The 26,738-nt window shown below is 35.8% G+C and overlaps 1 protein-coding gene across 1 annotated transcript in view; it reads right to left on the bottom strand.

The window, feature by feature from the left end:
• Nucleotides 1-666: 666 nt before the first annotated feature.
• The window catches only part of MAN1 (LEM domain-containing inner nuclear membrane protein MAN1), a 50,320-nt gene continuing 24,248 nt past the window's right edge, over nt 667-26,738 (bottom strand). Inside the window, exons 6-15 of the mRNA XM_089253388.1 lie at nt 19,504-19,586; nt 16,813-16,973; nt 15,916-16,017; nt 15,395-15,503; nt 15,068-15,203; nt 14,863-14,902; nt 13,918-14,005; nt 9,854-9,959; nt 6,157-6,235; nt 667-3,788 (exon numbers count right to left, since the gene is read on the bottom strand). Coding sequence (XP_089109514.1) covers nt 3,637-3,788; nt 6,157-6,235; nt 9,854-9,959; nt 13,918-14,005; nt 14,863-14,902; nt 15,068-15,203; nt 15,395-15,503; nt 15,916-16,017; nt 16,813-16,973; nt 19,504-19,586 — 1,056 coding nt within the window. The 3' untranslated portion in view covers nt 667-3,636. The remainder of the gene's footprint in view (nt 3,789-6,156; nt 6,236-9,853; nt 9,960-13,917; nt 14,006-14,862; nt 14,903-15,067; nt 15,204-15,394; nt 15,504-15,915; nt 16,018-16,812; nt 16,974-19,503; nt 19,587-26,738) is intronic.

Here is a 26,738-nt window from a genome sequence, read left to right as displayed (position 1 = left end):
TCTTAATGCTAGGGAACCCTTGAACATACCAAAAAACACGCTGCTCCACACAAACTTCAGATTATGGACGAGATTCCAAAAAATACATCATAAATTGAAACAAATAATCAATGAACAGTGAATTATTAATAAAATTAAACAATTCTTTTATTATCATCATCATCATCATCATCAAGGCAATAATTTCATATATTCCAAGCAGCATGAAGAAAAAAAAGACACACCAAAAAACATTCAAATCGGCAAACACTTTTTTTTATCGTTTTGCCTTTTTTTTTTTTTTTAAACTATGACAAAAAATTGCCCCACCCTTTTCATTAAATAATAATATTGTAAGAAATATGTGTATTTTTTTTAAAAAAACACAAAATCGAGGCAGAAATTATATTTTACGCTTATACACAAATGAAAATAATTGAAAACATAAAACACAGAACTAAAAAAAATCATTGTTACATTTTTGTACAAATTAAACACGAAGAAAATAATAATGAAAAACAATCCTGCCAATTGTTGAATCCAATTACGCACTCAGCGACAGGAGAGAATACATTCAGAAAATATTTCTAACACAAAAACAATGTACATAATCTCGTCATCCTCAGACAGAACATAATTCTACAGAGACAGATGCGGGAACACATTTCAATTTTTTTTTAAAAAGACAAAATAAAATAACGAGTATTACAGTAATGGTGTCAGAAAGAGTCCAAGTTCAAGCGGTGACACAAACATCCAAGAAACCTTCCACAGTGAGGTGTTGAAGGAGTCGCCATATTGGTGCCAACACAAACTTGACCTCATATGTTCGAATTATCTTAAGAATATGCGAGATTTAAAGAAAAAAAGTGACACGCCATAAACAACTTTCAATCGACAATAACAACATACAAAGACCTTGTTTGAAAAACCAAGAACACCTTTTTAGATGCTGACATCAAATTTTTTTTTTCCAAAAAAAAAATCAAATAAATTATTTACATTTCAAATCAACGAGTGTGTACCGTAACTATATTTAACACGTGCCGTTTCAGACTTATCGGCAAAGAAATAAAAAAAGTGAATGGATATTATTTTTTTTAAACATCAACCAGTGCATCTCATTTTACAATTTAAAACAAGAACTTATCAAAATGATCAAGAATTATCGCCCACAAGAAAACAATGAGGCAGATTGCTGGGAAATAAAATATTAATATACTGGGAATAATAAAATATACGCATACAATCATTACATTAAAAAAAAAACTTTGCTTCCTTAAAAAAAACCTTATTATTTAAGAAAAATAATAATGACGATTAACAGAACATCCATGGTGAGATCAGATTCAGTATTTATAAGCATAATTTCCTCTAAGAGATGAAACAAGAACCCGCTTCCCATTTTGACATTGTTCAAAACTGAACTAATACAATCATTTTTTTGTTGGTTGTAACATTTGAACCCAGTTCCCACAAGATCAGTTCACCTTGAGTGTAACTTTCACACATTTTCCAAGGTCTACAGAGAATAAAGCAGGCAAAACAACTTTTTTCTTTTAGAGGAAGATTAAAGTTGACAAAGAAATATCACAGGCTCTAGAAAAGTATTTTTCTGTGCTTTTTCAGATGTTATCAGCCAAGAACAGAATTTAATCTCCCTCTACCACATTTACCCGAAGCACAGCTGCCAACCTTAGAGAATGAAAATTAAGGGGAGATTTTTCATGCAGATCTGAATTCCTCACAAAAATCTGAACACAAATAGGGATTTTAAACACCTTTTAATCAAAGGCAGCAAGACTAGGTTTAATTACGTGTGACCACTACACTCAGATCAATATCAAACTAGGAAATCTGGATAGTCTTATCTAAAACTAGGCATATGATCGATTCCATCAACTGACAGAACTGTGAACAGCTCACTGTTTTGCAAATTTATCTTTTCCTCACCGAAATGAAATATTTCTTTGTGATTTGAAGCAATGGTGACAGACTACTTTACACATATGATGCCATTTTGAGAGGGAAAAAAACAGAGGCAACAGATTTCCTCAGGAATTCTTTTAACCCCCCCCCCCCCAAATCCTTCATATTTCTTTCAATAAATTCTTTGGGAGGAATAATTATTTTCTCGCAAAAGTAGGAATTTTTTGCAATCAATAGTCAAAATTCGGAAGATACAAGCACTTTTCTCAGGAGTCCAGGAGATGGGGTAGAATTTCAGGAGCCTTCCAAAAAATCTCCAAGACTAGGCAACTATCTCAGGAAAAAAACTAATTATGAATCCAATGCAAGATTGTATACATTCGGCTAGAGACTACACAGTCCATTGATTTCCTTGCAAGTCGACAGTGAAAGAAACAAGCACTGTAATATAAACGCTGATCTAAATAAACCTTATCAAAACGCAAACTCTCCAAGAGACGTGCTAATAGTCTCACTCTCTCAATCAATGCATAAAAAGTTACACTTCAATCGAGTGATACATAACTGACGAGCAGAAAACTGGGGTTATAAACGTACCAAGGCAATGACTGGTTATGAGAGATACATCGCAAACAGTATTTCACTTACTTTAATTCCACAAAAGAAAAGAGGCTTAAAATGATGAGGAAAATTACTGAAAACCATCAATGCCATAAACAACTGATATTACTCAGGCAAAAACACACTTTCCTTGATAGAAATCAATACAAAGTACCAATAAAATTCTTTAAGCAATGGGCATATGGTTTTTATTGCAGGTGATTCTTTCTTAGCAACAACATATACATCCTTTTTTTTCAATTACATTTACACAAACTCTCATTAAAACCAAAACTTCCATAACTGGAATAATAATAAAATCATTATTAAGGAAAAATATGCAAATAACACATACACAAACTAACATTTTGAGCTGATAAAAACTGAGAACATGCAAAATACTACTTCATATAGTGTGATACATTTCCCCTCATTTCTGTTTCAAATCGGAAGAAAAACTCACTCATGTATTGCAAGAGAAAAAATTTTATAAAAAAAAAAATCATCCCGCAGGGCAATTTAAAAAGAAAAAAAATTCAATAGCAATGGGGGGAGGGAGAAAACATTTACCACTCTAAAAAAAGGTACAAAGTGCAACACGAAATAGAGCCAATTTCATTTCTCGATAAAAACGGCTGTAACTGCTTTAAACACAGACTTTTTTTTTCATTTCGGTACACATATATACACACATACACACAAAAGTACACATACACGCGCACGTAAAACGATGAAACAAAAAATAATTTTTTTATCAATCCCCCCCCCCCCTTCTTAAGAAATGTATACATACAATAAAAATAAAGATCAAAGAAACACATTTAAAAAAAACTCCCAAGACACGACTGACACTCTCCCTTCGAAATTAAAAAAAAATTGACGAACGACACCAAAAAATGTGGCCAGTAAACACCATTTCCTTTATTATTTTAGAATTCCTGTTCATAGTCGAAGCGCCAATATTTGTTTTTTTCTTTTCAGAATTCATTTAAAAAAATGCCTAATATCCTTTTCAGCTTCGAGTGATGATCGAACTGAGGAGAAATAAAAAATTAGTTCACGTTTCGTCTCTTTCTGCACTGTTTTCTTCTCTCTTTTCGAAACACGGAGGGTGAAAAAAGTCTCCTTTTAAGATCTTTCTAAGGCAGAAGAAAAGAAAGGTGTTGACAGTGAAAGACGCTTGTTATTGGAGGGTTTCAGCGGCTTCACACAGTTCTCTGCAGAGGGATATCTTTCCAGGTATCTTTCGAAGCGAAGAAATTTGACTGTAACTAACTTGCCTGGAAGGGGTGGGGGAACAAAGGGAATATCAAAGGTTAGTAAAAAAGTGTGAGTTAATAAATAAATTCATAATCGTGTGCAAAATTAAGAGAATTTGCACATTGTGTATATTTACATGCCCTCATCTGGAGAGAGCTTGGGACCCGATACCATCCCTCCCACATCAGGGAAACAAACCACTATGGTGGTGGAGGTGTCATGGTTTGCGCAGGAATCATGTTGGACGGCTGCACACCCCTCCATGTGTTTGGCAGAGGGTCTCTGACTAGTAAGAGGTATAGAGAGAAGAGATCTGTTTGACTTTTCAGGGATGCAGTTAGTTCCTGTTCGTGTTAATACAAAGCAAGACTGTGTGCTGTTTTGTATTTTTTATTCAACTCATAAACCTATAACAACAACGCGTCCACATCGGGCTCAATTGGTCACCAATTACCTGGAAAGTAGAAATATTTGGGGTATGGATTGATCAACCAGATCTGGTGACCTAAAATTACAGAACATGTCTGGGACACTCTTGGACATAATGTGCCGATTCTCTTAATTTTACAAGAGTGTATTATACATATCCCAACTGCAGGTAACTGAATAATCATCACAGTTAAGAGTTCCCGAAATTTTAATGAGCAATCTCGAAATGAAAATTGACATTGCACATTAGGAACGAGTGAAACAAAAAAAAAATGTTGAGCTATACAAAATTTTTGTCAAAATCTATTAACCTTTTCACGGCCAACGCTCCCAATTGGAAACATTGGTTTTATTAATTAGAAAAAAATATTTTCATGCATGAAAGCACTTTATTTTTTTTCCCAAACACTTGGGATTCCAAACTTAATTTACAAAACAAAATTTTCATTCATTTTAGCACATAAATTTGAATTGTTTAAATCATCAGTTTTTAAGGAGGAATAAAATTTAATTTGTTTTGTTTTCAATATTGTTTCTATGGACAAGAGCAATTCGAGAAAAGATGTAGGAAAATTTTTTCCATGCATTTTTTTGTTGATATATTTAAACAAAGATCCGAAGGCAAAATTTATGAAAATCGATTCAAATCTGAATTTATCCGGTAAAAGGTTATCTTCTGTATGTATCATCATGGTCAGAATCCAGACAATTTCAATACAAAGTGTTTTTTTTTTTTTTTTTTTAAATTTTGAACGATATAAAATAAAAGATTAATCACGTGAAAAATCAGAATGCTATGGGCTGTAAAATCCTTTTCTTTCAATTTAAACTAATCTATAGTCTATGCCACGAGTGACTAATGGCTGGCTGCAGGCTGCATTTGGTCTGTGAGGTAATGTCTTGCAGCTCCTCAACAAGGTAAAAAAATACAGGGTGTCCCAGAAATTCCTAAATAATTCAAAAATTCATAAAAATTGAAGGAATTGGTGTATTTGAATGCAGTTGGCAAAGTTAATTCTCACAAAATGTACCACTCACAAGATTTCTTTTAGTACCGCAAAAAAATTTGTTCAATCAGGAATGATTGCATCTGAACCTTTCTTCAATATCTTCTGTGTCCGAGACATTCATAAAGCTTCAGCCAATGATTCATGGCTGACGTAAGACTATTGACAACTTCACCAACAGTGTTTCATTCACCAATGTCAAAAATAACAACGAAAACTTTATGTAAACTCCAGTAACAGGATAATTCAGAAATGAGCTGTTAATTGTACACTTTTCATTGTGATTTTGACATTGGTGGATAAAACACTATTGGTGAAGTTGTCTTACCTCAGCCATGAATCGCCACCTGAAGCTTTATGAATGTTCAAGACACAGAGGGGACTGAAGAAAGATTCAGGTCCAATCACTGCTGCCGAACTGGTTTCCCTGGCCCTTTATAAACAAAAAATTTTAATAATTTTTTTTTTCCCAGAACAAAAAAAACACCTTTATGAAAGTAATTTTTTCTCAAACCACATTAAAATGTACCAATTCCTTCAATTTTTATTAATTTTTGAACTATTTATGAATTTATGTGACACCCTGTATATAAATCAGAAAGTTTTAAGGTTAATTTTAATGGTGCAACTTATAGACGGAGTAGCACCCCTGATGCTGCCTGCAACAATATGTTGCACATTATGTTTTTAAGTTATAGATACCAAAATCTTTTCACAACTACTTGCAAATACTAATTAGCACAAAACTCCCAATATACACCAACCATATTTTTTTTAATCAAGCTTCGAATACACTGCCATTATAGCTACACTACAGTTGACATTGTAAAATTATTATAAACTAACGGATAATCCAAATTGCAAAGGAAAATACAACTAAAATTCAATTTTAAAAGCAATACAAAACAACACATGAAAGAGTTTTTTAAAAAAATTGAATAGAAAATCTTACCATCGAACCACCACCCATGCAAGGCGCTGTATGCTTTCCCAGCAGCTTCACATGAGTTACAAAGCATATATATACAACCCTATGAATGTAAAGAGGAGAAGAATAAACTCAATAGTTTGAAGCATGTGCTATACTTGTGTCACATTTAAGAACAAAAGAGAAAAAAAATTGATGGTCATCAGGAAAGCATGTGTTTAGAGCAAGAATTCCTGAAATTTTGACACTGCAGAACCCCCAGTCCTATCTTAATTGGGGAGTACACAGAGGGGCTGTGACAATCCTCTCTATCTCAAAACTGATGAGACTGGAAAATTTTTTAAATAGGAGATTTTTTTTTTTTTTTTTTTTTTTTTTTTTGCAGGAGGAGGAAAACACTCCAAGAAGGAAAGGAAAAACACTCCAAAAAAGGTTAAAATTTTAACTGATAAAAACTAAAAAATGCTGCACTATATTTTCACTACATACTAATGAAATTATTGATTAAATTAAACATGTTTAATCACCCTATATGCTAATACACCAAAATATGTTCAATTTTTATTTACATACCTTATTTAACCCTTTAAGCAGGACCCATAAACTAGAAGGGGGGAACTGCCCCAGACGACGAAATTTAAGGGGGTGGCATTTTTAGGTGGGAACAAAGAACACCATTACAAAATTATCAAATTTTAAAGCTGTGGGGGTGGCAAAATAATGTTTGCCTCGGGCAACTGAATCATGTTTACCCCAGATGGCAAAAATCCTAGTTACTGCCTTGCTTTAAGCAACATAGCAGAAATCACTAAACCCTATTTAAAATGGCAATTTTTTTTTTAATCAAGTAGGTTTTCTTCTGATTTTCAGCAGGTGCAAAGTAAGGGGTATAAGGAAGAGTTTTCTGTTGGAAAATCGACTTTAAAAAATTATATATATCTAGACTTACTCAATATTAAAATAAGGCCTTTAAGGAGGTAAGATATCGCATCAATGCCACTTAAAGGTTAAAATAATCCATAAGCTTAGATTGACACATATTTTTCTGCCCTTTCAGCCATCACTATGTCATCTATACCAGCAATCAAGGCTGCAACTAGCTACCTGGTCAGCCAGGAAGAGCACACATTGTGATGTCTGTCCTCTTATAATGTTGACGGTGAAGTTAAGAGGTGAAATTTCCACCTCCCTTTGTTCAAGCAGCTGGGCACCAGACCCACCTGCTCTCCTCTGGTTGCAAACATTTCAGGACCCAGTTTGCTTAAGTAAATATTGCATTGTTTTTACATTATCAATATTTTGACTGTCACTTTTACCTAATTCCTCTGGAGCATTTTCTGCTGTATTTTCATCACCCAAGTTGGTCATACATTCAACAATTTTGGTATCAGAGATTTTCCCCAAATATGTAGTGGACTGTCCATTTCCACAAAATCGGAAAATGAAATTTTCAGATTAAAGTATTTTTTATTAATTTTCTGAAATGCCATCTTCAGCATTGTTCCAGGAATCACTGAATTTCGAGTGAACCACAATATCTGATCCTCCATCACTGAGATATCTGGTTCCAAACCCAGCTTACATGAAACAATTTTGGCTGACTTTTTGCCATGCTGAACAAGTCATCAACCCCCTTCCCCACCAATCATAGAATCCACCTGCGACTAACAAAATCCATCAACACAATAGGTTGTAATAGGAATAATTCTTTCATATCAATTTCTCTTTCACCTCCGGAGAAAATTGAGATTTAGAGGAAAGAAAAGGAATTTCTGAGTTTTATTTTTACTATCATTGTGGCCTGGCCTTCCAGATAGTTTTTCGAAAATTATTTCGAGACACAGGTGAATCGATTTATTACAGTAATTGCAAGGATTTTTTTTTTTCATTTTTCTTGATATAGAGTTTTTTGAGAAAGAGAGGTTTGACTGTATTAGTTAAAAATACTTTTCCTGATTGCTACAGTGGATGCCGCTTTAGACATTTTGGCATTCAATAATTCTAATTTTGAGGTTCACAGCCTTCCCTGGCCCCCCCCCCCCCAAAGAAACATTTCCCATTCGAGAAATTTTGCCACTCGATAGATTTTACATTTTAATTGTACAACCGTGAAGACTATGCCTAAAAAAAAAGTCCACTGAGAATTTATTTTGAGAATAAAATATTATCCCCGAAATATCCAACAGCTTTCTAGACCAATTTTGGGACAACCTAAAACACCACAACAGATTCAGAGAATCATTGTTCTTATTCAAACGAAGTCACTCATTTGAATACAAGTTTTTACAGGAGCTTCCTCTAATGACTAAGTTAAAATTTCTGATTCACAGAGGAAATACACATAAACTTCATGAATTAAACTTTGGGAAATTCAATTTCCTCAGTAGAGGACATTGTTTGTCATACAAAGAATATGTTGATTCATCTAACCAGATCTCTGCAGCAATGTTGTGCTCTTACCCTGCTTTAACCTTTTTTTTTTGTACCAACACGGACCTGCTATTACTCTGTGAATATTTTGACATACAAAATATCCAACAGCTTTTCAGTCATTCAACAGAATGACAAAATGACATGCTTCTATATATAGTGTAGCAAATTTCTTCTGTGCAGGCAGAGCTTCTGCATGCACAAAAGCATGTTCAGCAGCTTAATGGGAATTCAGGTTCAAACTCCAGAGGCAGCACAGCAGTGGTTGGATAAAGTTAGTTTTCTGCAGTTTTTCAACTTTGAGGCACGAATGGGTGAGCCAGTCATTAATAATTCAGTCGTGGCAAAGTGGTTAAGGCGATAGACTTTACACACATTGGAGCTTCCCTGCATAAGTTCAAATTCTGCCGACTGCATTGAGCCACTTTTTTGTTCAAGTTAAGATGCTCGTCTTCCACTATGAAGGTTACCATCGAGGTCCACAGGTTCGAATCTGGGCAAGAACGTCAGAAACAAGTTCTTCACCTACTAAACCTGGGGCAACCACCGATAGATGGCACCTCCATTTCTCACCCAAATCCCCAGGTTGGAAATTGTCGTATGTGGCGATATATGACCAGAGTTGCCGTACAGTAAAATAGTCACATTATGTTAAACAACAACATAAATACATTAGGGCCACGCATATACACATGCACAAAGATGTTCCTGCATGGACCAATTTGTTAGAAATTCTGCAAATGAATGTGTATTAATAGTAGCATACAATTAAGTGGTAGTTGTAGCTTGCTCTGCAGCTTTCATTTGACAACACTTTTCCAACTAAAGCGCCCCATGTGGGTTTTATTTCTTGAACTCAGCAGCTATGGTTATTGTGTTTGCAGGTTTTAAAATTGTGGGAAATTTGAATTGAATAAACCAGCCAGCAAAACTCAAGCTCACAATCGGCATCCTTTGTTATTTTTATTTGCATGAACTAGTTTTCTCTTTGTGTGGCATGAAAACATAATGAGATTTTAGGTGCTCAAGAGAATTTTTCATAATTGGCCAAATATACAATATATACACAACTTCGGGAAAACATGGGTCACATTGACTATTTAATCCACAAACATTACTTCATTAACCAATGGGTTGCCATTAATCAGCTATACACACTGACCACCTTTCTTTCAGATACATGATATAATAGCTTCATTAACATGTATATCACGTAAAAAGTCACTTAACTTCAGGCATTTAAAACAATCACAATAGAGAGATGAATACAAACTGGAATGCTCTTCCTTACCTCTGAGGAGGATGTGTCCACAGCAATATGCACTATTCCATCATTACCCTCGCATTTTTCTAAAATGGCATCTTGGACACTAATTTGCCAGTCATCACCATATTCCCTAAATGCAAGCAGTTAATCAGATATGATATGTAAAGCAAACAAAATAGAATAGGATATATGCAGTCTATTTCAAAAGTTTGTTTTCTTTTTTTTAAATAAGAAAATTTTGGCGAGTAAAATCAGTAGCTTTTAGTGGACAATACCTGAAGAAGTTTTACATCCATAGACAATAATATCTTCATAAAAGAACATTTAAAATATTTATAATATCAAAAAAATGGCTGAACGAATGAACGCCACGACACTGTCACCAGACTTATCCCTGTTGCAGAGGACCTCTTCCAGCCCAGCCTCACGGCAGAGTCCGGAACAAAGTGTGTGTGCCTACCAGTTGGGGCACATATCTAGTGTTGTGTGAATTTTTAGTGCTGTCATTTATACCTCAAATTGTGAGTGAAATGTAATGATTGAATATTTGTACGATTGTAGGTCTGTTGCTCTCTGTGGCAAGACTTTTTATGAGGAGATTGGTTTGCTTTTGCTCCTTGAAGTTTAGAACCACAGAAAATCAACTTCGGCCAACCACCACTATGGCGTTCAAAACTGAGTCCTCGCAATGTGAGTTCATCACTATGACCACAGTGACTACACAAAAGGTACATTACATACAGAAAAGGGGTTCCTAAAAAACATTAGGAATTTTTGAGTATTTCCTGGTATTTGCCTCATTCTGTGACAATTCTTTTTCCAGAGTAGCATTAGGCAAAGTCATCTACTCTTCCATATTTTATATGGCAATGGGTCTATTGTGATGAATACGTTTAACATCTTTTTGCAGCTACAAAGGAAGCATGAGCACCTGCTGAAATGTAAGTGGTCAGGATCATCCCGAATTTTTTGACTATATCCTACTCGCTAAGGAAAACCCCTCATGTAAGTAAAGCACTTAATCGTAATAAACATATCCTACTTCATTGCCTCATATAAGATCTCAGGAGTGCACCAGCCTCCGTCAAAGAACATTTGTATTTGTCCCATTTAGAAGCATCTCAATACGAGGGCTTTCACCGTGCTTTGCCATTCTCCCTTAGCTTAGAGCAAAATGTATTCTGCCGTACTGTGAAAGAGTCCAAATGACATCAGGACACCCTCAACAAGAAATATTCTAAATTAGTAGCTGATACGGTTTCCCCATCTGTCAACAAATCTAAAATAGTTAATTTAACGGGCAATCAATTAACAAGTATGCAACCTAAAGCCCTAGAACTGAGACTTAACTTTTGACAAACATACAACTCAACCAGTTAACATTATTGCTCCTATAGAGAAGATTCTATATAGAAGAAGAAGATAGAGAAGATATAGATTATTGCTCCTATTGATTTAACGTAGTAAGATCCAACCCGAACAGAAAGATACCCTGAGACACTTTTTACCCAGCATCTTAGTGCACAACGATCAGATGAGCAATAAGAAGTTCTCAGTTGGTTATTCACAGGATGAAAGTGAAAGCATTAAGAAACTACAAGGTGACAAAAATATTGTGATTTCTAGAGCAGATAAAAGGGGGGGGGGGGTCGAATTGTGGTAATGCCTAAAGAGCACTACTCTGAGTATCACACATTTCGAGTGGCCCATATAAAGAATTGAAGAAAGATCCATCCGATTACTACTTGAGAAAGTTGAAAGAGGTAGTAAAATCAAGTCTCTCTCCTCCCGATAATGTAAAAAAGAGCGTTATTCCATCAACAGGGGTGGGAAGTGACAAAGTTCATTTTAGAGCAGCTTTGGAGCAGCAAAATATAGGATTCGGAGTAGATATTTATAAATTGGAGCAGGGAAATTAACAAGAATATGTTCGTTAACACCCTCACCCCTTTTCAAAATAAAAAAACTGCACTGTCTTTTGTTATCAAACATCTTTTCATCAGCTTGTTTTTTGTTTTTGGTGTGTCAGGCTTTTGACACCTTGTTTGAAAGAGCGGCTGTCATAAAATTTTTCACACCAGTCTATTTAAGATGATTTTTGCTCACTGAGGGCACTATTGGCTGTCTGGAACCGCAGCACTTCAAATGGGATAAAAATTTTCTATAAGTTTTCAATTTTTTCATACTCGAAAAGAAATTGTTGCAAAATAGGAGAGAATTTTGGAAGAATCAATACGATGTTTGGCGATTAAGCACTCATTATTTGGCGAGATTTGCGATATGACACTCGTTATTTGGTGATATTGGAGATCTGACACTCGTTATTTGGCGGTATTGGAAAAAGTTTCTAAATTAGCATTCATAATTCGGCGGAAATGCACTTTTTACTCCCGGAATGAATTTTTTTTTCACGAAACATCAGGATTTGACGCAATGACGATCGACTACAGTAATTTCAGCTGCTTCCAGTGGCGAGTTTTTTTTAAACGGCAAATGTGTGACTCTCATTTGCGCCTTAAAGCTGAAAGACCATTGCAAATCATCTTTAGTTGCACGATCACGGATATTATCGGGGTTTCGCGATGGAAAGGCCGATAGTTTAAATAAGGCGTACAGTGGAATAAAACACACTCTTAGAATCGTGTCGCGGCAAATAGGAACAAAACATTTTCGGCATCCTTTCTGAAATTTCGGGTATACTGAAGCAAAATTCGCTATTTGGCGCAGAAAAATACGAAAATACACTATTGACGTAGGATGGCGCAAGATGTTAATTTTGGCGCAGTGTGGCACAAAGTTCCCACCCCTGCATCAAATGCCATTTCCTCACAGATCTATGACCTACCCAAAGTGCACAAACCCACATCATCTCTCCGTCCCGTAGTCTCTGACATAGGTACAGCTTCATATAACCTCGCTAAATTCCTTGTTCCCATTCTCTTGCCCACTCACTAAAAATAATAACACAGAAATTTGTCAAGCTACGCTCATATCATATGTACAGTAGAACCTAAACAGCTTAACATGGCATCTTTTGACGTAGTCTCAATGTTCACTAACATTCCCATAACTGGTAGCATTCGATGTCTAGAACGACATCTTAAAACACACAATTTCTCACAGTCTGAAGTAAAGGATAGACGCAACCTCACATTCACATTTGTCTCACAAACCGTTTTCAGTTTTGATGATAGGTTTTACACCCAGACAAATGGTCTAGCAATGGGAAATCCCATCTCTCCGATTTTGTGATATATATATGAATGAAATATCTGAATGTTGTGCTCTTTTCATTTTATGGGAGATATGTGGATGATACTTTTGTGCTTTGGGACGGTTACAAAGATGACTTGGAGCAATTTATACTCATTATGAATGATATGCACCCTCGTGTTCAATGCACAGCTGAATTTGAAACAAATAATGAACTGCCTTTCTTGGACATACTAGTAACTAAACAAAAATCATATTTCCACACTTCTGTCTATTGTAAGCCTTTCTCGGTCTCACTACCACCTCATTTTAGATCTTTCCATCCCATGCAACAGAAACTCTCAGTGTTTCATACTTATGTTGCGAGAGCATTTAACATTTGCTCAGATCTATACACATTAGACCGAGAACTTGAAACCATCAGAGCAATTGCTAAAGACAGGGGATTCAGCACCAAGATTGTTGATGAAATGGGTATAAAATTCATGAAACCACTTCAGAAAATATTACTGAGAAGCTACTCAATGAAAGTGTAGTTATACCATACGATCCAATAGTCTCACTTAAGATCAAGCTGATTCTCAAAAAGTTTAGCCTTACAGCCATAGATATGCCTACTAAAAACTTTTGTTTCAAACCCCCTAAAGATGTTATACCACAGAATAAACAATGGGGAATTTATTATATTCCATGTGGTGATTGCCTGCTTGGCTACATAGGACAAAGACGGAGACCCATAAAAATTAGGTTAAATCAACATGCTCGTTGGGTTAAAAATCAAGAATATGAATTCAAACTTCAAGAGGCATCTGACAAATTTCTATTGGTCATCATAAATGTGCACATACAAGATTGAATGATGTAAGAGAACTTACACTTCCGGATCAAACATGTTGCGAATCTTCAAGCATGGTGTTGGGCTGTACTGGACATGATTCTTTCCTTTACTAAGATTTCCAAAAGCTAAAATAAAAGATTTTAGATAACAGACAGCAATTTAAAGATATTCACTACAGTGATTCACAATAGTGATAACATAAATTTGAGTTGTGTTAAACTGCTCAGTAGAAGTGGAAGCAGGGCCGTCATTTCAACATTTTCCAGGGGTGGGGGGCAAAGTATATGTACTAAATGTATGTATATATATATATATATATATATATACACCATTTTTAGTGTATTTTCAAAAGCCAGGGGCAGGGGGGAGGCCATTGCCCCCCTAAATGACGGGCCTGGGTAGAAGGTAGTTTCTCACTTGTAGTTTAACACTTTAATGGGGTGCAGACGGTTATTCTATGAAATAACTACCGTACTTCACATGTATAAGGAATCCTTCTATTTTGCCAAATAATTGAGACTGAGGTTCCGTACACGCATTAAAATAATTATCAAGGATTGTCCTTCACATTTATCAGTGTTTCGGAAATTGAAGCCGTCCTGACACAGGATATCAACAAATCAGGTGGCATGGCCTGATAAACAATTAGAATAAATCAATAAATATGAAGAATAAATGGATAAAAAATGTTGATTATTGGATAGAGTGGTTTGTTATAAATTTTGTGATTCTGGTTGCCATTAGGGTTGCCACACATACTTGTGTCCAGTGTATCATGAGATCCTGTGGAGTTATCAGCAAATCGCCAACATGATGATCACAAGATTAGTGGAATGATGTTTTTTTTGCCAAAAAATAATGCATTTGGCTGAGGTTCTGGATAATACATAAGTACCCTTTCCCCCCAGACCGATTTCTCAACTTCAAGGAAATAACATTAGATAAATTCAAAATAGGATCTAAAAAAATGAAACAATCATACCTTGCCCTTGCCATACTTTTCCATGTTTTCCACCTTCAGCCTGGAAAAATTCAAAACATACAAAAATCATAAAAAAAAGAATTTCAATAGCCATCACGAAGAAAATTAAGCATCAAATGAATATAAATGAAAGTAGAAAATAAGCTTCATCTGAAATGAAATAAATCGGATTAAAGCTGAAGCAAAAGCAGAAAAAAAAACCTACATCAGAAGCAGGATTCGACATCCATCGCCACACCTTAAATTCCTCGCCTCCGATTCTCTCGTAATCTACCTGGACTCTAGATTCATTCTCCTCTATAAATGCCACTGCTCTGTCCCATAACTGCTGCTTGGCTCGTCTACATTAAATTTAAAAAGTGATTATGAACAGTGAATATCATGATCATAATGTAAAAACAAACAACCGAAACTCCATCAACCAGCGGTATGGGGAAAAAATTATTCAAAGAGGACCAAGAATAAACTCATTGGAATATTACATTGTAGGAGTTCATTTCACTGTGCATACTATTACCAGAAATAATCTTACCTATCCTTTGGAGGGATGAGACTATCTCGCAGATGGACAACGGCTCTACTCGGCATCACGCCTGATTGAGATGAGCTACTGTCGTCGGCCGACTGCTCTTGCAATGCCTCTGAAACACCATGCAAAAGATATAAATTTGTTCATCACCAAAAATTTTTAAATTATTTCAATGAGTAACACAACATGCTAACTTCGATCAGATACCATTCAAATGGGTTTTTTTTAAATTTTTGAATGCATGGAAATGAATAGGAATTGAAAAATTTTTACAGATGCAATTAACTGTTTTATACAAATATGCATGATTTGACCAATATCCCTTCAAGACCTGGCGCAAACATCACATTACTTCAAAACACTGACAAATGTCACTAACTTACAACTGGAACCACTTCTCCAACGCTTTTCAGTAATACGTACAGAAAAAATTATGCTTATGAGTCTCTTTAAGATGATGATACCATGAGAAAATAACATCGGCGCGAAAAGGGATAATAAACTGAAACCAAACAATCATTCACCTATGATTCTTTCCACAAGATCGTAAAACTCCTTCTCTTCTAATTCTCTTTTCCGCTTCAAAAACTTCACGCATCCAAAAGTGATTCCAACCACAGCTACAGCTAAATCCAATAAACAAGGGAAATTCAATTGAAATTTTATAAAAATTAAGCAATAAATTAAACTTGAAAGACATTTATTATATATGTTTATCCATAGGTCACTCAACAAAACCGAGAGCTGAAGGTTCATACTTTTCAAGGTAAAAAAAAAAGAATATATATATATATATATATATATATGCATACATTAAGGACTTCAAAGCAAAATGAAAATTCAAGGATGTTCATATTTTACAAATTTGCACATTTTTTTCAGGAAACGGGATAGATTTTTTGAAAGTTTCAAATTTATTCAAATTTAAAAAATTACACATACAGGTTGGTTTGAAGAACAATTTAGAGAATAATAAGAGAGGAAAAAAATAATTGTATCTAATAAGTTGTCAAGGGGTAATTATACTCATTCCGACAACCTATCAATGAGATTAATGATCATAATTAAAAGTTTTCACAGTCATATATAATGCACAATACTGATAATAGTTATAAACATGAAACTGCTATTTTAATTCACACAAGTACAGTATAGTCCCATGATCTACATTTAAAAATAGTCTTCAATATTAGTGATAGCAGCATTGTAACGAAATAATTCCTTCTTAAATTTACAATATGAAGCTATATTTGTTAATTCGAATGGCAAGGCATGGTAAATTTTGGATCCAATATGTGTCAGATTAGCGAGAGTCCACTGTACATGGTAATCCTCAAAATGATCAGCACATGTGCTAAATAACAATACAAACAAATGAATTATTGCAGAATAAAGAAAGAAAAATAAGTTCACACATTTACCTGAAAGAAGAAATACTAATCTAGCTAAAACCCACTGTATGGAATGTTTCAGACGACACCAAAGCGTCTTAGAAGCATGTTTTGATTCTAAGGCACTTATGTCTTGCAGTTCGACGACCTGCGAAATTTCTGACATCTGTCTGTCTTCTGACAATAAAATGCTGCCAAAAGAAACACAGAATACATTTAAAAAACCATCACCTATTCAATATTTTTGCATTTTATGCACTAAAAGAAAGCAAAAACAAAGATGTTTATGCAATACACATAACACTGAAAGAGAAAACAGAAAAATGGAACATTTCTATTTCGATGATTTTGAAGCATTTTCCTCATTAGAAATACATATGCAATGAAGATTCTATATAATTAACTTCTACAGGAACAACTCACATTTTTGTTAATCTACTCTTGCCTTGAAAATTATTTCTTTATAACAAACTTTTTGATGGAGAGCAAAGCAATTTCATTACTCATAGACTCAACTGAAATAACATATTCACATCCAGAAACGAGAATTCACATTCTTTAAAAAAAGATTGTTGTTGGGGAACAAGAATTCTTATTCTGCAAATAGTGTGAAATACCGTTACACAAATGAATGTTTCACCAATTATCAAACTAAAAACTCACTGCAGTTTTAACACATGTTGAAATGTTTTTATATAATTAAAATTCATTCTATGAGAAAATTTTAGCGAAATTACCTGATGCAAAATCTATATAACATTTATTTTCTGACTGTCTGTGTGTATGTTCTCGACACAAACCTACAATTTTATATCAATCGTCCCCTAATTTTGCATATATGCTAAACAGGGCCTGGATTGAACAATAGGCTAAAAAAAAAAATTTGTCAAAGCTAGACAAATGCTCGAAATGGGTGAAAAAAAACTGCTGGGCAACAACGGTGCCTGGGGCCTCAACAATTATTTTCAGAATGTTTGATTTTGTTGAGTGGTTCCCTAGCAATGCGTTTCAGACATGCATGTCTTTACAATGGTTTGTCACTTCTTTAATGCTGTGAATATTATGTACAATCGTTCATTCCTTTATAATGGTATGTCACTTTTTCAGTCCTCCCAGTAAGTGAAGAAAACCTGGGCAGCACTGGCTATTATAGCTAGTGTGTTAATATACAAATAGGGATGGATGCGAGTCATAGGAAATATTTTTATCCTCACGAAATGCAGGTTAGACATGAAACTCTGAAGTCTACAAATGGAAGAGGACAGTGGATGGTACCAACAGAAGTTTGAATAATAGTGTCATATGTACATTTTGGTGCAGTGTACACACTGTACATGCAAACCCCTCAAAATATGAAGAAAAGCGGTAGAAGATAATAGAAGAAAAGGCCATATTTAATAGAATTCAATTAATTTATTAAGGCAAGAAAAAATGTGGCAATGCACACAGAAAAAGAACAGGCATCAAATCAAACATGGGGGGGGGAGGGTGTGGGCGGGGTGCATGTGTGGTGTAGCAGTAGTAGGTAGGGCCTCCAAAAAATGGCTCGGGGATCCATAATGTTCTTAAGTCAGCCACCTCGTTGGGCAATTTGCCTGTTGTGGCGTTGTGTTAAAAATTTTTCCGCTGTGGTGGTCGAGTGGTTATAGTAACGGACTCGCGATGCGAGGATCCGGGTTTGAACCCCACAGTGGTGGTCGGCTGAAGTTGGTTTTCTGTGGTTCCCAACTTCAAGGCGCAAATGCGAGCCGATCTCCCCGTTAAAAAGTCTCGCCACAGAGAGCAACAGTCATACAACAATAAATCATTCAATCATAACACTTCACTCATAGTTAGAAAAACTGGTGGCAGATGGCAGCACTACACATAACAAGCATTACAGAGAAACAAAAAAAAACTTCACGTCAGGTTTCACTACACGTACACGCACATTCCCGCATGTACCGATTCGTTGGGGTTTCGCGGGGGAGGGGGGGGGTGGGGGGGTGCATGTGCGGTGTATCAGTAGTAGGTAGGGCTCGGGGATCCATGATGTTCTTAAGTCAGCCACCTCGTTGGGCAATTTGCCTGTTGTGGCGTTGTATTAAAAATTTTGCCGCTGTGGTGGTCGAGTGGTTATAGTGACGGACTCGCGATGCGAGGATCCGGGTTCGAACCCCACAGTGGTGGTCGGCTGAAGTTGGTTTTCTGTGGTTCCCAACTTCAAGGCGCAAATGCGAGCCGATCTCCCCGTTAAAAAGTCTCGCCACAGAGAGCAACAGTCCTACAACAATAAATCATTCAATCATAACACTTCACTCATAGTTAGAAAAACTGGTGGCAGATGGCAGCACTACACATAACAAGCATTACAGAGAAACAAAAAAAAACTTCACGTCAGGTTTCACTACACGTACACCCACATTCCCGCATGTACCGATTCGTTGGGGTTTCGCGGGGGGGGGGGTGCATGTGTGGTGTAGCAGTAGTAGGTAGGGCTCGGGGATCCATGATGTTCTTAAGTCAGCCACCTCGTTGGGCAATTTCCTGTTGTGGCGTTGTATTTGTATATGACATGATCATGAATCTTTGACCAAAAAGTTATTGAATAGCATTGTTGAAAGATTGAAATGGTAGTGATACTATAGAATACATTAGAAGAAGAAAAAGCACCTAGAAAAATAATTCAAAGAATGAGATAATGTACAGATTAACGATAAATTGGAATTCATATTTACTTACCTGATTCCCCAAGAAGGAATTTTCTGAGATAACAAAATAGTAAATTTAAAAACTTCATCAAATGGCAATATTTCACCCTTGGCCTGAAACAATAAACAAACAATCATTGATAAGAATGATGCACATAAAAATATATGTTTGGGAAATTTCTATGTGAAAAGATGAACCATATATCTGAATGGGAAATTTATGTATTTCAAAGCTCTATACAGAGAAACATGACTCACAGGGGTCAGCACGGATCATGGCCTCAAAATTAGTGAAAATAGTGACCAAAATGTTTGAAAAAGTGACCAAATAGTGACCGAAATGTTTAAAAGTGACCAAATAGTGACCAAAATTTTTTAGAGAGAGACCAAATGGACAATGAATTTTTATTACCAAATTGAATGAATTGAAATTGAATTTAGTTTTAACTTTGCATTTCAATAGAACTCATTGAAATTGCTTTTTTTACATAATAGATAGAAATAATTAAATCAAACTCAAACGCATTCTGCTAACCAGAAAAGTTTTGAATAACTTATCAAATTTATCAACAACTATGAGTGAGAGAATAACTACATTACATCCCTTTTAAGTAACAGCAGCAATGCCTTCCCCCATGTTGCTTTGCACAACCCATCTTAAAATCAATTTAAGCAGGAAAAACTTCAAAGTGGGAAAAATTTTTCACATTCAAAGAAGGGAAAAAAATGAAATAACACAAAATTTGATGAGAGAATTTGTCCCATCTACATTCCAGTGGATTTTTCATTCATGTCATGCTATGAATGACAGTATACAAAATGTACTCAAACTTTTTTTAACTAGTACAAATTTGATTTACATACCTAGGTTTGTATAATATGTTCCAACAAATTTTAAGAAATTTACTTAATGATTAAAAACCATAAAATTAAATTTTTAACATTTTAAATTATTAAATTAAAAAATTACTTAAATTACTGAATTATAAATCATTTAAATTATTAAATTGAATAAAATATTTAAATTATTAAATTGAATAAAATATTTAAATTATTAAATTGAATAAAGTATTCAAATTATTAAATTAACTAAATTATTTTAATTATTATATGTTGAGGGAGGGGCAATCCACCCTCCCCCCCCCCAGCGTCAATGGCAGAGCCTACTGATGTATACATGTATATGATGTATATCAATTGTCATCGTGCCACACCCCTAAGACCTTCAAGTCTATCTCCACCTATGGCTGGACTAGGAAAAGTGGGCGAGTACTATTTTACAGGCGGGGGCACCAAAATAATACTGTCCTTGGGTGAGGGAAAAAATAAACCAGTTTTGAAATTTGTAAAAATATATATTTTCCCTTTTTTTACACACAACATACACCCATGGCCCCCACAAAGGGTGGGCTGACAAGGCTCCAGCCCTGGGGCCCGGGAGGATTTTAATAATTTTTTTGTTTTTTCACGCTATAAATTCATCATAAAGGGGGGCCCCCGTGAAAGTCTGGTCAGGGGGCCCGTAAAAGATCCCAGCCTAGGGGCCCTGCTTCAGGATGTGGGGGCCATGCATACACAGGGGTCAGCACGGATCATGGCCTCAAAATTAGTGAAAATAGTGACCAAAATGTTTGAAAAAGTGACCAAATTGTGACCGAAATGTTTAAAAGTGACCAAATAGTGACCAAAATATTTTTAGAGAGAGACCAAATGGACAATGAATTTTTATTACCAAATTGAATGAATTGAAATTGAATTTAGTTTTAACTTTGCATTTCAATAGAACTCATTGAAATTGCTTTTTTTACATAATAGATAGAAATAATTAAATCAAACTCAAACGCATTCTGCTAACCAGAAAAGTTTTGAATAACTTATCAAATTTATCAACAACTATGAGTGAGAGAATAACTACATTACATCCCTTTTAAGTAACAGCAGCAATGCCTTCCCCCATGTTGCTTTGCACAACCCATCTTAAAATCAATTTAAGCAGGAAAAACTTCAAAGCGGGAAAAATTTTTCACATTCAAAGAAGGGAAAAAAATGAAATAACACAAAATTTGATGAGAGAATTTGTCCCATCTACATTCTAGTGGATTTTTCATTCATGTTATGCTATAAATGACAGTATACAAAATGTACTCAAACTTTTTTTAACTAGTACAAATTTGATTTACATACCTAGGTTTGTGTAATATGTTCCAACAAATTTTAAGAAATTTACTTAATGATTAAAAACCATAAAATTAAATTTTTAACATTTTAAATTATTAAATTAAAAAATTACTTAAATTACTGAATTATAAATTATTTAAATTATTAAATTGAATAAAATATTTAAATTATTAAATTGAATAAAATATTTAAATTACTAAATTGAATAAAATATTTAAATTATTAAATTGAATAAAGTATTCAAATTATTAAATTAACTAAATTATTTTAATTATTATATGTTGAGGGAGGGGCAATCCCCCCTCCCCCCCAGCGTCAATGGCAGAGCCTACTGATGTATACATATATATGATGTATATCAATTGTCATCGTGCCACACCCCTAAGACCTTCAAGTCTATCTCCACCTATGGCTGGACTGGGAAAAGTGGGCGAGTACTATTTTACAGGCGGGGGCACCAAAATAATACTGTCCTTGGGTGAGGGAGAAAATAAACCAGTTTTGAAATTGTTTGCTTTGAGAGAAAAATTTGTAAAAATATATATTTTCCCTTTTTTTACACACAACATACACCCCTGCAAAAAAAAAAAAACACATTTACTCCTTTACCCAGAAACACAGGGGTGGGAAGTGACAAAGTCCATTTGGAGCAGCTTTGAAGCAGCAAAATTCAGGATTCGGAGCAGTTTTGGAGCAGCAAATTCAGGATTTGGAACAGCAAAATATAGGATTCGGATCAGTTTTGGAGCAGAAAAATATAGGATTTGGAGCAGATATTTATTGGAGCAGGGAAATTAACAAGAATATTTTCGTTAACCCTCCTCCCTTTTCAAAATAAAACTGCACTGTCTTTTGTTATCAAAAATCTTTTCATCAGCTTGTTTTTTGTTTTTGGTGTTTCAGGCTTTTGACACCTTGTTCGAAAGAGAGGCTGTCATAAAATTTTTCACACCAGTCTATTTAAGATGATTTTTGCTTACTGAGGGCACTATTTGCTGTCTTGAACAGCAGCACTTCAAATGAGCAAAAAATTTTCTATAAGTTTTTTATACTCGGAAAAAAATTGTTGCAAAATGGGGGAGAATTTCGGAAGAATCAACACGACGTTTGGCGATTAAGTACGCATTATTTGGCGAGATTAGCGATCTGACACTCGTTATTCGGCAAAGTTTCTAAATTAACATTCGTAATTCGGCGAAAACACACTTTTTACTTCCGGAATGGAAATTTTTTTCACGAAACATCTGGATTTGACGCAATGACGATCGACTACAGTAATTTCTGCTGCTTCCAGTGGCGACTTTCTTTTAAACGGCAACTGACTCGCATTTGCACTTTAAAGCTGAAAGACCATTGCAAACTATCTTCAGTTGCACAATCACGGATATTATCGGGGTTTCACGATGGAAAGGCCGATAGTTTAAATAAGGCGTACAGTGGAATATATATATATAAAACACGCTCTTAGAAAGAATCGTTTCACGGTAAGAAGGAACAAAAAATTTTTGGCGTCCTTTAAGAAATTCTGGACATACGAAGCAAAATTAGCTATTTGGCGCAGAAAAATACGAAACCACTATTGGAGCAGGATGGCGCAAGATGTTAATTTTGGCGCAGTGTTCCTACCCCCCGGGGCGGGAAGTGACAAAGTCCATTTCGGAGCAGCTTTGGAGCAGTAAAATTCAGGATTCGGAGCAGTTTTGGAGCAGCAAATTGAGGATTCGGAGCAGTTTTGGAGCAGCAAACTATAGGATTTGGAGCAGATATTTATAAATTGGAGCAGCGAAATTAACAATATTTTCGTTAACCCTCGCCCCTTTTCAAAATAAAACAACTGCACTTGTTGTTTCAGGTTTTTGACACCTTGTTTGAAAGAGCAGCTGTCATAATATTTTTCGCACCAGTTTATTCAGATGATTTTTGCTTACTGAGAGCACCATTTGCTGTCTGGAACAGCCGCTCCTCAAATGGGCTAAAAATTTTCTATTTAAGTTTTCAATTTTTTTATACTCGGAAAGAAATTGTTGAAAATGGTAGAAAATTTCAAAGAATCAACACTATGTTTGGCGATTAAGCACTCATTATTTGGCGATATTGGCGATTCAATACTCGTTATTCGGCAACATTGGCGATTTAACACTCATTAATCGGCAACATTGGCGATTTAACGATTATTATTCAGCAAAGTTTCTAAATTAGCAATCGGCGGGCATGCGCTTCTTACTGCCGGAATGAAATTTTTTTTTCACGAAACATCGGGATTTGACGCAATGACGATCGACTACAGTAATTTCTGCTGCGTCCAGTGGCGACTTTTTTTTTTGAAAACGGAAACCGACTCGCATTTGCGTTTTAAAGCTAAATGACCAAAAAAAAACCAAACCATCTTCAGTTACACGATCACGGATAATGTCGGGATTTCGAGATGGAAAGCCCAATGCAGGAGCCGATAGTTTAAATAAGGCGATAGTTCAAGTACAGTGGAATAAAACACGCTCTTCTCGGAAAGAATCGTTTCGCGGCAAGCAAGAAGAAAACATTTTTGGCGTCCTTCCCAAAATTCCGGGCATACTGAAGCAAAATTCGCTATTTGGCGCAGAAAAATACGAAATTACACTATTGGAGTAGGATGGCACAAGATGTTAATTTTGGCGCTGTGCGGCGCAATTGGCGCAGAGTTCCCACCCCTGTACCCCTGGAAAAAGTATAATTTTGGCCTTCCCCCCGTAATTTTTAACAGAAAAATAGACTCAGCGGCCTTACCCGGTAAATTTCCCATGAACCTTGTAAGCACCAACGTGGCGACTTTTTTTCGCGCCAAGGAATCGCCGTTTTGCGGTACTCAATTCAAGATGGCTGACAAAGGGCACATAAAAAATTACAAAAAAATATATAATTTATAATATGAATTAACCTAATATGCGGCAATATGCGAAAATCGATAGAAATATATCGGGAAATACGGAAAATTAGGATGAAATGAACAGAAAAATCGAATCAACAACATACGGGGTTTATAAATGCGGTTGATACAGAGTTTATGGATGCTGCTGTCAGGGCTACCTATTTTAGCGCGAAAACAAGTCGCCACGTTAGCGCTGACTCCTCCCGTAACTTTCAACGAACAAAAATAGTGAATTCGCCCCCATCCGGGACACCCGATTTACCATGGCCGTAATACAATTGTTTTTTCTGGCGGGGAAACGTAATTTTACTGCCCCTTGACTGTGAAATTCGATAATTTTGCAAAGGAATTTTTATTGCGTTTTCTTAAATATACCATTCCATCAAAAACGCCGTCCAAGGCATTGCCGCCCCCCCCCCCCCCGTTTTTGGATCTGATCACGGTATGTAGCAATCCGGGTCGCAAGTACGAACGAAAATTTACTATCGCTCGGGGCCGGTATCCACTCTTTTTAACAGAAAATGAGTAAACTCGGCACCTTTCCTCGTTCAACACCCGTGGAACCAGACCCCGCCCTCTCCTATTGCGGTCATAACAGACTCGAGACAAACGTTTTAATAACTCCCGAGGTCTAAAAATAAGATTTTTTTACACATCAAGAATGGCGCGCAAGATGTCGATATTTGTTGGGGGGCAGAGCGTACCGACTGAGCTGAAGAAAAACAATGATCAGAAGTTCATTTTGAACTCTTTTTCCATAAAAGTTGCAAAAACAAAAAAACAAGATCATTTTCGTTCATCAAAAATACGGCCCGCAATCAAAAGGGAGAAACAAATCGAATCCCGACATACATCCATGCGGAAAAAATAGACATCTCACCTATAGAGAAAAAACCAGTCTATATATCCGTGCTCCCGTGAGGGTACGCCGCCGCCGATTTGCATACAGCGTCGGAACCGGTTCCCGCACGTGCATGGAGAGAAAAAAAAAGGAAAACAATATTAAGTCAACAATCAGTATCGTGAAGATGCTCTAAATTAAGTTACGGCCCGGGAATAAAAAAAATTAATATTAGGCCCTTTAAATTAGGAAAAAAATGTGAAGTAGGGGCCAAAGGCGCGCTCGGTGTGTGCCCATCGTTAAATCCGCCTCTAGTTACGGCTCGCATGCACGTTAACTGAGTTTTTATCAGCTTGATGACAAATTTTCATCTGATCTGGAAACCCTTGTGTTAAACTAAATGTTGAATTGCAGGATTCTGTGATATTTTCATAAATAGTTCTCCTTTCGATCAAATTTGGGGGTACGGTTTCTTGCTGAGATTTAAATCCAGTTAGAAAAATAGTACAAATTTTATTTGTCGATAGATCGCGATTTTCAATCGGATGATTTTTTTTTTATTGTAAGTAAATTCAAAATACATGCGAGCTTCTTTAACCTTGGCCAGCTACAAGAGTATTCTCCAAAGCGTATTAATACGCTTAATACGTATTAATAATGCGCGCTTTGGTATTCTCCCGCTGCGCGTAAGTTAGCTTCTGCACGGGCTCTCTAATCGTCATTTCAAATAAAATTTTAAAAAATTAACAAAAGTAACGATAGAACAAACAACAAATGTAACTTGCTCGATGCTCCAAGAAAGGAATTCGGCCCTTATAGGACTAAAAATTTTTAAAACAAATAAAATAAAGGATCAATTTTAAAATAATATGAAAATGAAAGAACGAGTGAGCACGTGGGGAAATAAGAAAGAATGGTAGTATAGGGGGGGGGGAATTCTTTGTTGTAAGTACGCCTTTTATGCTAGTTTTTTTTCCGACCGGCTTTTCCATAAAATGACGATTCTTTAACCAAGGAGCTTTCTTTTTCCAAGCGCCTTGAAATCAAGTTCCGCTGACGTCACACGGTATGCTCCCGGGAAGATAAGATGCCTTCGATCGTAGTTCAATGAAGGGAGGGAGAAAATTAGCGATATTGAACAGGTAAAGTTCCTCCTTGAAAAAAAGAAAAACACTGACAGCAGAAAAGCGCGCGAGACCGAGGTTTTTTGCTAAAAAAGTGGAAAAAGTGACCTGGGCCTGAAAATACGTAATAAAAGTGACCAGTTTCTAAAAAAGTGACTTTTAGGGAAAAAAGTGACCCGTGCCGAGCCCTGCATACACCCCTGCAAAAAAAAAACACA

Source organism: Pholcus phalangioides, unplaced genomic scaffold, assembly GCF_987345545.1.
Source record: "Pholcus phalangioides strain wild (caught in Gottingen) unplaced genomic scaffold, Ppha-v1.0 ptg000037l_1, whole genome shotgun sequence".
NCBI classification, from domain to species: Eukaryota; Metazoa; Arthropoda; class Arachnida; order Araneae; family Pholcidae; genus Pholcus; species Pholcus phalangioides.
This window is presented reverse-complemented; position numbering and strand designations above follow the sequence as displayed.